We start from the raw sequence: 16,260 nt of genomic DNA, 5'->3' as shown, positions 1-16,260 counted from the left end.
CCTCCGTCGCGGGGAAGTCGTGCCACCAATGGCAGCGGCGACAACATCGAAGGGAGCGTCAAATCGGGTCTCACTTGTAGCCGCTCGCTATCGCCCCTTGCAGGAGCAGTGATCCTCGTCACACACGCTGGTACTAGCAGCAGACGTGGCGGACGAGCGCAGCCCTGCCTGGCCCTGCTACAGGCACCCCCCCGCCCTCGCTCGGAAGCGCAGATGAAATCGCCCCCGCGGCTGCCGCCAGCAACTTGGCGCATGCGCAGGCCGTCTCGACTCCGCTCCTCCTCTGCTTTCAGCCTTGTGGTTCCGCTGCACCGTCATCCTGCACTTTCCTCCTATTCTACGGCCTTTCTGTCCTCTACCTCTGCGCGGCGCTCGTTGGCTCGCCGCCGCCGCTCTCCGCAGGACCGGGCCATTGCGCTCGAAACAACAGTGAGGGAGCATGGCTTGCTATCACCCACGGTGTAAGAATACATTTAGGTGTTGACACTGCGCTCGGCGGCGCGACCAGGACTTGTTCGCCGCTCCCTGCGCTTCTCTCGAACGCTGACAGATGGCGCTACGCACCCGGGGCCCCTAGTCACCGAGCTTCGGCAGCCGTAATGCAGATGCCACGGGATCTTTCGGTGCGGCTGCGTGTACGCGTGCTTTGTCGGGAAGACAACGAAGGATTGAAACTGCTGTCGACACCAAATAATTTTGGGCTACTTCGTGTTTTTCTTGCTGAGACTGCATGAATGGGCGGAACATCAGCGAGGACGCAGCCCTGTGCTGCTTCCGAGCTCGTTATCGAAATGCGTTCATAGCAAATTTTTTTTCGTTCATCCGCACGACTGCTGTGAGCATAGTTAACTACACTGCCTCTTAAATATAAAAGGTCGGACTCAACGCGCCCACATTTGGCCTGAAGAGCCTACGCGTACATTCAAACATTGCTTGAGCAGTGTATTGCGCCAATGCTGCGAGATTACCGCCGTGTTGAGAACATGGTTAACTTCGGCCACCTGGAGTTCTTTAATTTGCACAGAAACCTCAAGGACGTTTCCGCATTTCGCCTGCATCAGAAATACTTACTCCGCAGCCACGAATAGAACCCGCGCTCTTGTGCTGTATTGCAGAACGCCACTGCCGCTATACACGCGAACGCCGGGACCAAAACAAAAATCCAAGTGTGCATTTGCGGCTTTTTAATAGCAAGTGCAGTCCACAATTAGGTACGCGAAACGCAAATAGTTACTGGAAATGCCACTGGCGTTGTTTCTGCCAATCTTATCCCTCTGGTCGGCACCGACGATGCTGAGTGGTAGTCTCTAGCACTAGGCCCGAAAACGTAGGTGTAATGCCGGCTGCGGTGGCCGCGAAACAACGCAAAAGGTGCCCGTGTGCTGTGTGATGTGAAGAATCCCATGTGGTCTAAGTTTGGAGCCCTCCATTGCGGCATCTATTAATGCCCATATGCCCCTTCGGGATATTAACAGCACAATTTGCTTTTTTTTTGCTCAAATGCGGCCTGAATAGCCATTCTGTTGAACAAACAAATTTATTACTACAAGTAGCCTCTCTGAGACATGTGATTTCCTGTAGTCACTAGGTTACGCACAAAACACAGTGAATCACAACCTACTGGGCTACTTTCGTGTAATCAAGAGCCAAGGCCGTGACTGCAATTGTGATGATCACTGCATTCGTTTATTTGGACGATACACTGAGCGAATCATCCTCTATCATCTAGGATGAGCACAGCTTGGCCTGTTTCTTTTTTTCTTGACACTGCTTTGTCATGACTGCATTGGTGTGCTTACAATGCTGCCTCATACGCATGCTGACGTAATAGTGGAGGAGCTGTGCGAGTACTTCTTCCTTGTGATCAGCACATGGGAATGTCATCGTGTATGTATCTATCACTGCGTCTATGGTGTCCCAGTACACCGTGTGGCAGTCTGCATAGTCAACAAAAAACCGCTCCGTATGCTTTAGAAGGTCAAATATGTTGACGTTAGGGTGGGTAAGACCCCCTCTGGTCTTCACATTTGTTAGAGCTGCTTCAGCAAAAGAATTATTTTTTACGCTGAAGGCTGACAAGCAAGCAGCGCAGCTGGTAACTCTTCGCATCTTTCTGCACAAAAAACCGGTGACATAATAAAGTATGCAGTCTGTAATTTGCCCTCCGTCTGATTTGTGTTTCCGAACGATATCTTCACATTCCCAGTCTTCTACTGAAACTAGATCGTCTAGCTTTTCTTTAATTTGATTGATGAATCCAGGGCATGATGCCACTTTGTCGTCTGTTCTAATGAGGGCCCTGAAATATGACGCATCCAGCAATGGTTCCTCACCCTCGACGACTTTGCAATTGCCATACTTCGGAGGTTTAAGGATACTGTAGATCGACAGCGTCTGGTAAAGCTGCATAAAGGTGGGAATCGAAGGGTGATCATTCTGGCTTCCTGCCAACCGTATTTTGCCAAAGAACCGCTCGATAGGATCTTGGTTCATTTTGTTGGTTAGGACATATTTGAAGTTGTGGCAATCAAGCAGCACCTCACAAAGATCCAAAGTGGACTTCAATGTGACTCGAAGTCCTTCGCAAGTGCTCTTTGTCAAGAACATGTCGTTTATAATGTTGCCACTTTCCAGTTCTCTTTCCCAGCTGTCCAGCCAGTCAATTCCATGCTTGAGAATTGCGAGGTCTCGGCTGTTCCTTGTGATCCCTTCTGCTGGAAATCGCCTGTTCAGTGCATCAAACAAATTGTTTAAAAACAACGTGAATTCTTGAGTTTTCTCGCTGCCTATGAGTTTGCGGATACCTTGTTCCCGATAAAACTGAATACCCGCCGCCATGGAGCGGCTAAAGACTTGGGTGGCTAACTTCACACGCATCTTCTCACAGTTACTCGGGTATATGTGAGAGTGTGTTATTTTCGGGCAGACTTTTAGGCCCCCCGCGTTGGCAACGTCTTCCTTGTAGACTTCAGCATAGTACTCCCACTTGATCCACTGTCCTTCGTTTTTCAAGTATCGCTGCTGCTTAAGTCTATTCCTCACACACTTAAACAAGTGTGGAGTGTCAGAAAACGCAAAAACTTTTCTTTCAGGGTCAACTGGGTGTGTGAACGAGTTGCAGCTCTCCTTGAGGCTTCCATTAACACCTAGAATGTTCCACATGCTCCTGTTTGTTGACGCGCCATCACAGACAAACCCATGAATCTTTGCACCGGCTTCTTCGAGCATCACAATAGCTTGGAGAAGCAACTGAGCGAGAATGGAGCCTTTGGTTGCATTTTTTGCTGCGAACACCCCTATAGGTTGAGCGTAGCTATCGCCAAAAGGACAGAACATGAAAACGAGGGCGTGATCAGCGAGCTCATCAGCGTTTCCAGCGTCTGTTGCCAGCCCTACATATGTCATCGTGCGAGAATTGACACGTTTACTTTTTCTAACCTGCATTTCATCGAACATGATAATCCCATGTCGCTTGAAGTCGTCCATTTTTTCTATTTTCCTTTTCAGAGCAGAAAAGAACTTGCTGTCAAATCCCGACTTAAATCCCACCATAGAGACATACCGGCGTATTGTTCGGACTGACGGCAATGCGAGCACTTCGTTTTCCATCAGGAACCTGTAGGCTGCTGGTGACCTGATATGAAGGAGCAAGCAAAGCAGGATCCAGCTGTCCGAGTATCGTCGTCCCTTCTTAGAACCAGTCTTGCCAGCAGCCACACATTCCTTTAACACAAGCTGCTGTGCCTCAGTAAGGTTCGCATCACGATAAATGCGGTCAAGTGTTTCATCACTTAATTGTTTAAGCTTGGCTTTGCATTTGCTCAGTTCCGCCTCAAGCTTTTTTTTTCCTTTTAGAAGTCGCACTTTGGACCTGTAGCAGGAAATTCTTGCCTTCCGCAAAAGGTCAATGCGGGCTTTTTTGGAAGGGCTGCTTAAAAGACGAATGTGCTTCATTTCTCCTCTCTTCTTCATACGGGAGTAATGTATCCGGAGTGTGTCTTTCAATCTTTCGCAACGGTCGCAACTTGCTTGTTCAGAAAATAACATGCAGTTTCTGTGCCGCCACACGCCACATGCGTCGATATATGCACACTCGGGTTGGATGTTGTGGTACATCTCGCCACCGGGGCCACCAGCGCATACGTGCAGGTTGTGAAACTTGTGAATCACACTCTCCAAGTCGCTTAGGCCGCATGGAACAACATCGCCGCTTATGGCGTTGACAGTTATAGGGTGACCATAAATGAAGGCACGCAGTGACAGCATTCCGCTGGATGAAACTGTAGCATCTAATGACTTCCTCAGGAAAGGTGCCTGGTCGCGTTTCTTCGCCAAAGCCACTTCCGTGAAGACTACAGCCTCCACACCAAAGCTATCAACAACTTGTGTTGCCCACGAGGTTCCTGGAAGTTGAATGCTGGATACATAACTCGAGAGACATGAAAATGTGAGCGGTTCCTTTTCATCTTGGCCGCTGACAGACACTCCCTCGTGACTTTCCTCGACTAATCCGAGGCTGCTGCATGCTGCCAATGGTGCCTCAGTCTGGACGTGACACAATCCATCTGGACCACCCTGATGTGGACTCGTGCGGTTGTCCTGACGAAAAATGAGAGAAATTATATCAGTGGAAATGGATTTAAGGTATTGTTATAAAACATATGCTACTATCAAAAGCAGCCAAACCCAAAAAGCTACAGGCAAAAGTTTCGCGGACTGCTTCATAAGCTAAGGGCTTAATCATGCTGTATGTTAACAACAGCTAAATTATTTAATGTCCTGGGCTGGGCAGTTACTATTAACCTGTATTGCAAGCAACTGTATCTCGTTATCCAGGGGCACCTATAGGTATCTATGGCATGCCGGGAGGACCGATACGGTTAGCAGAAAGTTATGTACAGGGAACACTAAGCACCTAGAATATTAAGTACCCGGAGCAGTGCAGAAGAGAACAAACCTTAACGTCATGAACGCCAAGGAAGACGGAGGTGGCACTTGAGGAGGTGCCTCCAAGTTCCATGGTGGGAGAAGGGCACGTTCCTTGATCACTCCACTCACATGTCTGCAGTTTCTTCTGAGGGCTCGATGATGGATCGGTGCCTTTTTGTTTTTCACAGACCGTCCCAACGGGCAGTGCGACAGCGGCGGGAGCTGGCCGCTTGCTTGACTGATCGCCACACGTGGCCGTAGACTGTCGTTTTCTAGGAGGCTTTCTTGACCTTGTCGGTTTTGTCAGATATTTCGGACACCCGGGAAAAATACTGGGCACAGCATTCGCCGACAGCACCGGGATCTTCTTCGGTACATTTAAAAGTACCTTGCCATTGAACTCGGCATAGTACGATTTTGATATCATATGCTCGGGAAAGTGCTTCGCGCAGACGTGGTCGCACGGTTGCAATATCCTATCTGCTCTGGGAACTGCCCGGCGCCAAAGTTCTAAGCGAGCAGGCTCCGACGGAGCTTTAAAAAGTGAAACTTGATCCGGACAACTCCGGTAGCCCGAACTGCAGTTGGGTACGAAGCACTTCTTACCCATAATTGCGTCTAGCAGACTTCTGGACCCGGCTGAAGTTGACAGGTGTGTCACAGCAACAAACAACAGATCACAGACACAATGCACATAGGCCGCGACGACCGTCCATGGCGTCGGCCCGCGCCACCACGTGCGTTTCCACAACTGTCAATCCGGCTTGTGCCAAACCGCGACACAAAAAGCTAGTTCTCGCAAAATTTGCTCGTCCACGATGGAAGCTGACGACGTGGAAGCTGAGATCGTGGTGTTCACAGCTTGTGATGCACTCTCTCAGCCCAAAACATCGACCAACGCAGCCTAAAAGGGCACCTAAAGCAGGGCACGCCGGAGAAGGGAATATACGGCTCTGGGCACGCCGCTTGCCGCACCGAAAGCGAAGGGCCTCTGCTCCGCAGCGCCCCCGCGCCGCTGCGGTCGGCGCATGTACTAGAGGGCGAACACAATCTGTGCGCGCTCTCCGCCGCGGCGGGCGGCCAGTGTCAACACCTAAATATAGTATTCTTACACCGTGCTACCACCTATTAGGCGCGCATGTACTCTCCCCGAAAATGAGTTTTTAGTGCGCATCGGCCGTTCCTGCGGCGAGCGCCGTTCCTGACGCTGAATTTGCCTTTCTCTTTTCGGAAAGAACGGTTTCTGGGGACAGGTACGACAGTTCGTGCGGTGCGATGAAAGCTGATTGCACAGGAAAATGTTGCGCGATCTTCCTTCATCGTTGGGAAATCCGATGCATGTAGGGGATCCCGGACACCTTCTCTTGCGAGCTTGCTTTTGCACGTGTTTTTTATTTTCCGTTTACCTGTTTGGTTTCTTTTTTCTTTTCCTGTGCATTGCTCCTGCTACCGCCGTAAGTAGCACCTGTGGGTAGCCTGCTGCTTTGAGGCAGTAAACCTGTGTGGCCATCTACGTGATCACAATAACAATGTGCGCAATGGGAAAGAACGCTTTTCGGCCATCCCTTGCTTGAGAAAACCAAGGTCATCGGCAGAATTCGGGATCAGCGCCCACGCGAAATTATTAAAGCTCCTCAAATGTTGCATTAAGACACTTCGTGCTTTAGTAAATGATCCGTCAATGTATCACTGAAAGCAGTCATTCTTGTGGGAGCACGGCCACGCGGGATAGGCAAGCAAGTCGTGTTCTTTCACGGTGTTTTCTTTACATTGTCATTTTAACTTGTGCGGCTCTTCTCGCTTACTCATTTGTTACTGGTTTAGACTTCACGACGTGTATATACATATATTCCCAGCTGAAAGTCAGCGCTTGTCCTTGTATGTGTTTCTTGGTATTTTTGTCATCGTTCAAGAAATTACGCTGTAGTATCTATAATCTATTCGACGCCAACAGCTAGCCCAATCTCTGACGCAAGTTACATCTGGAAAACATTGGAGGACGCTTAAGCTTGGCCTTTAAAGCAAAACGCGACAGCTTTCAAATATCTCTTACTGCTTATCACGCTTTCCGATAACTGCAGCTTATGTAACCATAATGTTTATCGGGAAACGCTGGCGGCGAATGGTTTGCACGAAGGCGAGCCTTCTGGCCGAAACGCGGCCTCTAAGCTCTTGCGTGGGCCGCGATGAGGCGGAGGTGAGCGCGATCTGGAGGTGTTGCAAGGAGCCGGGCGCGCCGCTTTATGACCTGTGAGATTGAGGCCATGACCGCTCTATGAATGGTAGAAACGCTGGAAAAGGCGTTTGAGTTTGAGTTCGCGCGTAACAGAATTATGTTTTCACGTATATTCAAATTACAATCCGAAGCTATCAAGGTTGTGTGTAAGCAGTGCTGGGCACTATCGAAGACACATGTATCTTAGATACTATCTTAGATACTCTGGGTATTTTTTATCTGTATCATGATACGTCTGGCAAGACGTGTATCAGTATCTGTATTTTCGGTACATGAAAGAATGTATCCTGTATATTAAGGTACAAGATACTGGCTATACTACATCTCCGTGTGAAACTATAACCGTTGGCTGAACTCCGCTTCTCAAGCTCATACTGCTGCTACTGCAATGAGCTCTGCGCGTCCCTACTGGCGGAGGAGAGTCACGTGGTGGCGCTCGCGCCGTCTCGACAAAACCAAGCGCGCGAACGTTTGCGCGCAGGCGACCTTTTGTTCTTTTTTGTTTTTAGTTGCGTCGGTGCCATGACACTTACTCGTAGCCACCGCACTGCACTGCGTACGACAGCGAGTGCGACGTCTTTCGCGCAAATTCTGACGCCGCTACAGTGTCGTTGTCGAAGTTCCTCTTGCGTAGTGTTTTGTTACAAAGTCTGAAGAATGCACGAATGGGGTTGCCTTGCGTCTAGTGGATTTCACACATCAGCGATCTGAAGGATCTCGTGGATGTAAGTTTGACTTGCGAACCAAAGCGTGGATGGCATTGCTTGCGGGAGACTTCCGCGTAAGACGGTTATCTTGTGTACGTGATTGTTGCTCGCAAGTACTAAAAGTAATTTTTTTGGACTATACGTTGCATGCGTAAACGGTAATACGTTTACGGACAAGGTTAAACTCCACAGCGGTATTTGTGCCATCGTGCAGATGCTTCTTATTGGCGTTTTTGTAATAAGATGACGACTTTAAACGCATGATATTCTGCAGCCCCGGTCCATTACGCTCGACCGGAAAGGATCAGGGAGATAGAGGCGTCAGCCTGCTGCCGGTGGTTGGCGGGCCACATAACGCACCGGTGTGATTATGAAGATGATGACCCGCTACCTGGTCGGCAAGCTGAACAGCGACTCCCATCAATTACAAATGCGACAAGCAAAAACCACTGACAGCGCAGCGTATAAAGGGGTTTCATGTTATACGGCTAGAGCAAACCCAACAAATTGTTTAGGAATGAAAATCTTATACTTTGAAGAAGAATGACTATTTTTGACACTTACAGACATTTTATTCAAATGAAACGAGGTTGGTCAGAGTTTAGAAATTTCCAAGCAAAAAATTTTGTGCGTACTCGTTTGCTGCTACTTCATATAGATCTATCTATAGCTCTGCGTGCGTGTCGCTCTCTCGTGACCTCGTCCTTTTTCCAGTGTAATAAGAAATTTGCGGATGTAATGAAGTATTTTAAGATATAAATGGGAAGTATCGTATCGGATATATGAATTTCGGTAATATATGGTATCTGTGTCTCCAATACGTTTTGCCCTAGTATCTTGTATCGCATCATGATACAAGTGCAAAGTATCTTTGCTCGGCCCTGTGTGTAAGTCGTACTTTACGATTTTTCTGGCGCATTTTACTCTGAGAAATTCAATTAGTTCAGTAACGCCTTTGCGCTACACGGAGGACCTGCGTAGTTGGGCATGCATGGTTCGGAATGATTTTTCGCTCACGCGGGACTCCTACCCGGTTATTCTGTGACACGGGAACCTTAACGCTATCGCGTTGAAAACTCGGCCTGCCTTTTCCACTCAGTGCTGACTGTAGTGCTGGAGGCGCCGGCGGCACGCCAAGCGTCAGAGCATCACAGCGTAAGGTGCAGTCGGTACAGGGTGGCGGAGTATGGCGATAGCCGGCGATGCGTCTGTACCGCGGCTCTCCGTTTGTATACTCACATTTACGATAGACGTGTCCGCCTTGCTTCCGGCAGCGGACGGTGACAGTTCCGCTTGTGTCCGAAGAACTGGTGCGGTGGCACTCGAGACACCGAATCCTTTTTCGGGGCGAGTGCTAGGCGTCGTGGCTGAGTACATCGTGGCCAGACTCGAGCCGACCTGAGCTGCGGGGACCGCAGGAGTCTGCGCGGGCGGCGTCGAATGTAGCGACGACGTCAGGCGCTCTTCGGAAAACGCCTCTGCCGACGTCTTGTGTCGATCCGGGGTGGGCGAAGCCCCGGACCGGCCCTCGCGAGTCTGGAGCGCAGCATGCGGCGCCAACACCCCTGGCGTCGACGCGGCGCTGGCGGCCGCTGTGTACCACCACTCGCACTCGGCGGCGCTCTCCAGCGGCGCCGGTTCTTCGTTCGGTTCCGGAGACACCGAGGCCGTTGCGAGGCAGGATGTGGGAAGCGCTCGCGTCACGTCGTCGCCCGAAGCAAACGGCGTCCAGTCGCGGCGCTGATGAGCGTCGGCGGTGGCCTGCCTCGTCCCGTCGGGAATGCGCTGGCTCACCCGTTGGAACGGCGTGGTATCTTCTCTCGAGGGTGGCGCCACGCTCGTTTGCTCGGCTGTCTGCTCTTTCGAGCCGCCCGAGCAAGGAGCCCGTGGTTCGACGTGAACTTCGCTGCTCGGAAGAGGACCGCTAGCCTTCGCGCGACTGACGGCGGCCGGAGAGTCCTCGGAAGCCGTCGGCGCACGGCGAGTGCGATTCGACGGCGGCGTTACGTCCGCGGGTGAACCGCCGCACTGGTCTCCGGGAGCGCGCCGTTCCTTTTCATCGTCGCTGCCACCGTTGAGGATGCCGTTGAGGATAGAATGGCTGCCATCAGGGATTTTTCTGGTTTCAAGGTCGTCCGCCGGCGCTTCACCTGCATTACGCAGAGGGTGGGCTCGTACTAAGGGATCGCAATTTGCTGCGCGCTTTGTATCTACGTAAATCCTTGCACTATATTGTCCCAAGGGCAACAGAAACCTTTATGCATATACATATTTGATTTCTCGTTATTGAGGTGTGTGAAAGTTTTGTGGTACGATTGACTAATAAGAAGAAGTAAACAAATTACTACATGGCAAGTGATACTTATGGGGCATTAAACCGCGTATTTAGATACTGAAAAACAGCTTCTAAAGTACTGGGCTGCAAAACAGTGCAAATTGTTCGATAATGGAAGATAATCGTCGATGCCGTAAGTCTGGAAGACCGGCTGTCCCGATCAGTGAGTATGCCAATCAGAAGTGCGAAAAGGCTTTCCCCAAAGCGGGCTAAGCATTCCTTACCGTATTCTTGAAAATGTCGAGGTGTTTCAGCGTATAAACACAAACTTTTTTCTCAGCTGCAGAGTCTCCGGAGATGTGTTTCCCGTTCGAACTGTTACGGAGCATGCACAGACGCACTAGCTGCGTAAATGTAAACGCGAATAACTGTACAGCGAAGTGGGTGCGTTGTTAGTTTCTGACACTTGTAACAGCGGTGTAATTGAAAATTAAAGTGGCAATACATATGCGACTGCACGACGCCAAAATCCGGCTACACAGCGATCGCACTTCGCACTTAGTTGAACAGGCGTTTTGTTTGTCGCGTTTTAATTTCTGCTGATTACACTTACGCGATCACATACAACTGTAGTAGTAGTTAAGGTAGTTGAATAATATGTCGGCAGTTCTGACCAAGCAGTGCTGCCACTTTCATCGCCAATAAATATCCCATGTGCCTCATAACCTTCCTATCGAATGGTACCTTATTACATTGGAGGCAAACGGGATACTTAAGTAGACATTCTAGCAACAACTGTTCAAGATAAGTGTGACCTAGTATGTGGCAGATGAACTCAATTAATTTGCGCCCACTTATTGACCACTCAGCTTCGCAAAGCTGAGCTAGTTGGCACGGTACGAGATGGCAAGCGTAAGAAACACAGGAGGGACGCCGACGCTTTTGTTGTCTCTCTCGTTCTTGATGTAGTTATCCCTACTTCTTCCTGTCATGCACCATAGTGCTCCACTACGCCTACTGCACGTTGCACCATTTTGCCTGGCTGCAGGCGCTGGACTGGTACGGTTTTGGGGCGCACAATATGAGTGAATTTTAAAAATTTGGAATTTCAGATTCGTCCTTATCAACAGCAAATTTCATACTCGGGAAACTATGAAAGGAAGTGTGGCGCCAGAGTGCCTACGTGAACCGTTTGTGCGAGCTTAGAACCAGCACGGGAATGACGGGTAGTATACAAACTTGTTTAAACTTAACCCTTATGGTTCCGCGTTACTTTCAGAAACGTTACCGATAAAATTATACTAATTCATTTTTCATCGCCAGTTTGCTGTACGGCCACAATTAGCCCCTCGTAGAAACCATTATTTGTCCGCTTTCAAGCCATTGTTAAGAAAAACATTTGTGTGTAGGTTATATAACCCAATTAGACATGTTCGCAGCTGTTACCAATCATCAGATAGTTTTACCGGCACGCACACTCGAAAGTGCACCGACTTATTACGCGCTGGAAACTACGCAATAAACTTTATTATAATTGCGAAGCACAATTATTCTAAAGAAACGGTGTAAGCTAGTACACAAGACAGTTCAGTCGAAAAGAACAATCAACGCGCTTCATTTTCACAATGCACTGGCAAATTGTAACAAAAGGAAAATGCTTGTCCGCGATTCCCACGATGGCTGAATGGTTGCGGCGACAAGTTTCCCTCCAGGAATATTATTACGACGAAACTCCACGTTTAAGACGAATAAGTGCTTCCAGGCCTGACGGATACTAAGCGAGCGAGTCCTGTGGAGTAGTCGCTTACCGTGCAATGGGGCATCCTCTGAGTGCGGGCCTTGACTCGAGGCTGCGCTGGCCTCACGCGGTAAACTCGCCAGCGTCTCCAGTTCTTGCTTTCCTCCGGGGCGTGCTTCCTCATCATCCTGACGCCCTCCAAGTGCGCCTTTACCTGTCGGTTGGGACATCGCCCTCGTCGCGGTTCTGCGTGGACTTGCTTCTGGCGAAGCTCGTGATATACACTGAAGATGACGATGCCCCAGTAATATGGGGATTGGTGATGATGACGATGGTGATGAACCCTCAATTAATGGCACAAACCCACTGTGGAGCATAGGCCACGAACCAGGTGGTAATGTCATTGAAGACTGAAATAACTCAGTTAATAAGAGAATAAGTAATACGTAATAATAAGTAATACGAATAAGTTTCAAACAGGAATTGGCCAAGAATTGGGCACCCGTAGTTTCACATAATATTGCAGGAAAAAAGTATTGTGCAAGTGGGCAATCAAAACACACAGATAAAAATTTCCCTAAAGAGTACAATTTATGATAGTAATGCTAGGTTATAACACACGAATATCTCTGAGAGAATTTTTTAAGTAGCAATTTAAGATATCACTCGTACTGTTGATTTAATTAAACCACAAACGGCATTAAAATTAAATTATGGCGTTTAACGTGCCAAAACCACTTTCTGATTATGAGGCACGCCATAGTGGAGGACTCCGGAAATTTCGACCACCTGGGGTTTTTTCACGTGCACCTAAACCTAAGTACATGGGTGCTTCCGCCCCCATTGAAATGCGGCCGCCGGGCCGGGATTCGATCCCGCGACCTCGTGCTCAGCAGCCCAACACCATAGCCACTGAGCAACCACGGCAGGTACACAAACGGCATCAAAGACGTCCCTGTGGCTAAAACCCAGTACTGAGGCACCGAACGTTAGTACTATTTCTGATGTTATGTTTACCCCTAGTTTATCAAGCGGAATTTAATGAAGTCTTTTATGACTTTTTCTCCCTCTCTCACGATGTCTTTTTCTTTTGTAGTTTATATATACCGACGACATATTAAAAAATAGTGTTCTATGGTTTCTATTTCAAGGCAAAATTGACACCATGGCGATGTCGCCAGACCAGCTCTGTGCAAATATCGGATTATATGGGGGACACGCCAGCGTAATCTGTGATCGTTACTTCCGATTGTCTTGATGGGCACCACTGGATATTCCACGGAAATTTTGGGTGCTAAAATTCAGTCAATGATGTTATTCTTTCAATCTCTACGAATGGAAAATGTTTGATACCTAATCACTGTTATGTGAGCCACTACTGAAAGAGCCGATGTTATCGGTCTACTCAGAGATGCTCACGTTAATGAAATGGCCATTTCGTTTTAATGTAATCCACAGTTACCTGGTGCCCATAATAGTTTTGCAAGATTCAGTTTTGGAGGAACTAATATTAGGAACGTCTTTAGGGTTGGTGAATTGGCTGAAGCTATAAGCGAACTACAGACGGAAAGGGGATATCTGTTATAATAACCGCACTGATTGCATTCAGAGGGAGTTTCTGCAGCGCTAGAATCATTGCCAAGAGCTCATCTTCAAAGACGGCAGTGAAATCTAGCAGTCTGAAAGAGAATCACCAGCCAAGCAAAAGGGAGAAAATGCCTACGCCCGCCTTATCGTTCACGCAAGCATCTGTAACTATTACCTTATTTGAGTGAACGTGTGCACGGTAATCATGCAACCGGTTATTTAAGAGCCTGACTGATAAACTTATGGTTTCGGGGGAAAATGTCATCATATTCAACCTTAACATTCTGGTTTGAGTCATAGGAGGGAATTACATTCCGATTGTTCACATTTAGACTATCTAATTGCTTTTGTACAAAAGCAATCTGTGCACTGTGAAAACGTGGCCAACGAACAAGAAAGAAGGACTTTGGCTCATTGTAAAGGCGTACTCAGATCGTCTAAGCGCAAAGCCGCAAAATTTTAGAAATGTTTATATCATTAAGATGCGAAATATGCAGGGCAATGCTGGCAGGCGCACTTGATGATAAAGAACATTGTTTGCCACTAACCTAGGGAGTCGCAGACACAGGCACAGGGCTTCACCCTCCACAAGAACCAGATGCTTAGCTTTATAATCAGGGCCACCTGCAAGCAATACACGCCCGAACTCCATTATTGCGTGCATTTACATTTTGTATATCATTAAGAGAAAGTCCCTACGTAGCCCGTGTTTTTGGTTGTTCAGTCTGCACAGTAAACCTAAAGTACATAGTGCCTTAGATGCTACGTTTTCTACGTGTGAACCATCACACGTAGAAACCGTCACAGTTTTCCATCATTAATTATTCCTAAATATTTAAGAGGCTCAACCTGAGGAATGGGTTCCTGTTTATAAAATACTAGACGTGTGTTTTTACTGACTGAAACCAGTTTATTGTCTGAAACCATACCTCAACTTTACTCATGATCTTTGCAATTTTTTGTATCCAGAGTAAATGTCACTGCCGATACAACATAGAAGTTTGGGCCAGCTAGTGATAACGGAACTTGGACATCATAACCAGCGCCATGGAATGCGAACAGAAGGAACATACATATAGACAGCACGGACGCTCAGGGGCGTAGCCAGGGGGGGGGGGTGCTTATGGGGCTTCAGCCCCCCCCCGAAATTTTTTCGTGCTGTCCATGCACCGCCGACCAAAGCGACCACCAGCGCCGGAAATCACTCTGGATTTTGTCTAGAATGTCTTTTTGACGCTCGAAAAGACATTTAACCGCGAAGATTGCAAACTCGGGCTGGATTTCGTGGCAACGCCCATACACCGGGAGTCACATAACGCCAAGCAGCCTCATCCGAGCACAAAGTTTCAAGGGCGCTTTGATGGTGAGCGGGCTCGCAGCGGCATCTCACTAAGGCCACGGAATCTATGGAGCGCATGAATATCAATTGCGAAACTTTATGGGTATAAATCTCATAAGCTCTTGATGTGAAAGGTGCATTGACATTTCCAAAGTTGTGCTTTAGATTTTCAATTGCGGAACTTTGTGGGTTTAATGTTGTTATAAACATTTGACGCCAAAGGTCTATTGACTTTTCTAAAGTCTTACATCGGAACATACAACGAGACAAGCCAAATCAACACACTAGCAGAGGAGTTGACAAAGCAGGCAGCGAGGTCCAATGAGACGAAGCGTTGGGGTGGTTCATTTGTGCCGTCACGTCACATAAAAAAATATCAACATTTTTTTAACCTACGCCAGAACATCCATGTCAAGACACTAAAGCCAGCCAAAGCAACTACGTTCTTATTTATTTTTTCTACTTTGACTTTTATTCGCGAGGACACGTTAACCCTCTTCATTTTTTTTTGTTCTCGCTACCCTACCCGCGGGCTGCCAGAGCCAGCCAGAGCGCATACGTTTTTCTCGTATGGCCCCGACCACCGTGCGCTGCACTTTGGTGCGCGTTCGGTTTGCTCTGGCCGAGTGGATTTTCACCGGACAGAGTTTTGGACACTTTCTGGCTAGCAGACGACAAAAAAAAAAGAACAATGGTCGCTCGCCGCCATCACTGTGGGGACTCGAAAGATTGCACTGCATTCCTTGAGCGGAACCTTTCCGGAAAGTCTTGTTTCGCCGCTGTAGGATACTGAGCAGTATGCGTATGGTTCTCAGTGGACCAAGCGTCTCATGTTTTCTTCGGTATTCCTTCCGTAGCCCCATTAGGTGCCCGAAATAGGCATTCGATTCTGGCCAACATACTTTCCTATGCGTTTTTTTTTTCATTTCGGTGCCTCCGCCTCACAGAAAAAAAATACATTGTTGCGGCGCAGCGAATTGTCGCATGGTGAAAGTTCGATTTTGATACTCCTTTTCGGAAAGTAATGGGCGACGGGACGCTTCATTTGCCGGATACGTTTATTATATTATTGCGAAAGCAATTATATCGACACTCCAGGCGCATTTCTGCCATCGCCCTCATGTTTCGTATAAAGTCCAAGGGTGATAGCATCGTGACCACGCGCTGCATGCTGTATGTGCGAGTGAAAGCGTAGGAGGGGAGGTGGAATGGGTGAGCCGACGATGGTGGCTCAGTCTTGTGTGCGCAAAGGAGAAAAGCGGGGAGCAAGCGCGCCGCTTTCCGTCGCGTGCAATACATCGGGGGGAGTGGATGGAATGGGGGTGGAATCTAGGATTCTGTGAATTTATGACTGTGCAACATGTTTATTTGCCTTGTTTGACACATTATATACAGTTACTTCTTACATACATAGACTCATTGGAGACTTATACGTATACTTAAATATAT

The 16,260-nt window shown here is 48.3% G+C and overlaps 1 protein-coding gene across 1 annotated transcript in view; it reads right to left on the bottom strand.

Annotated features, from left to right (window-relative positions):
- Nucleotides 1-12,189, bottom strand: part of LOC135909343 (uncharacterized) — an 81,353-nt gene extending 69,164 nt beyond the window's left edge. The window contains exons 1-2 of the mRNA XM_065441287.1: nucleotides 11,956-12,189; nucleotides 9,112-10,022 (exon numbers count right to left, since the gene is read on the bottom strand). Of these exons, the coding sequence (XP_065297359.1) occupies nucleotides 9,112-10,022; nucleotides 11,956-12,115 (1,071 nt within the window). The 5' untranslated portion in view covers nucleotides 12,116-12,189. The remainder of the gene's footprint in view (nucleotides 1-9,111; nucleotides 10,023-11,955) is intronic.
- Between the last annotated feature and the right edge of the window lie 4,071 nt (nucleotides 12,190-16,260).

Source organism: Dermacentor albipictus, chromosome 1, assembly GCF_038994185.2.
Source record: "Dermacentor albipictus isolate Rhodes 1998 colony chromosome 1, USDA_Dalb.pri_finalv2, whole genome shotgun sequence".
Classification (NCBI taxonomy): Eukaryota; Metazoa; Arthropoda; class Arachnida; order Ixodida; family Ixodidae; genus Dermacentor; species Dermacentor albipictus.
Note: the sequence above shows the minus strand (reverse complement) of the source record. Positions and strands in the feature narration are given on the sequence as shown.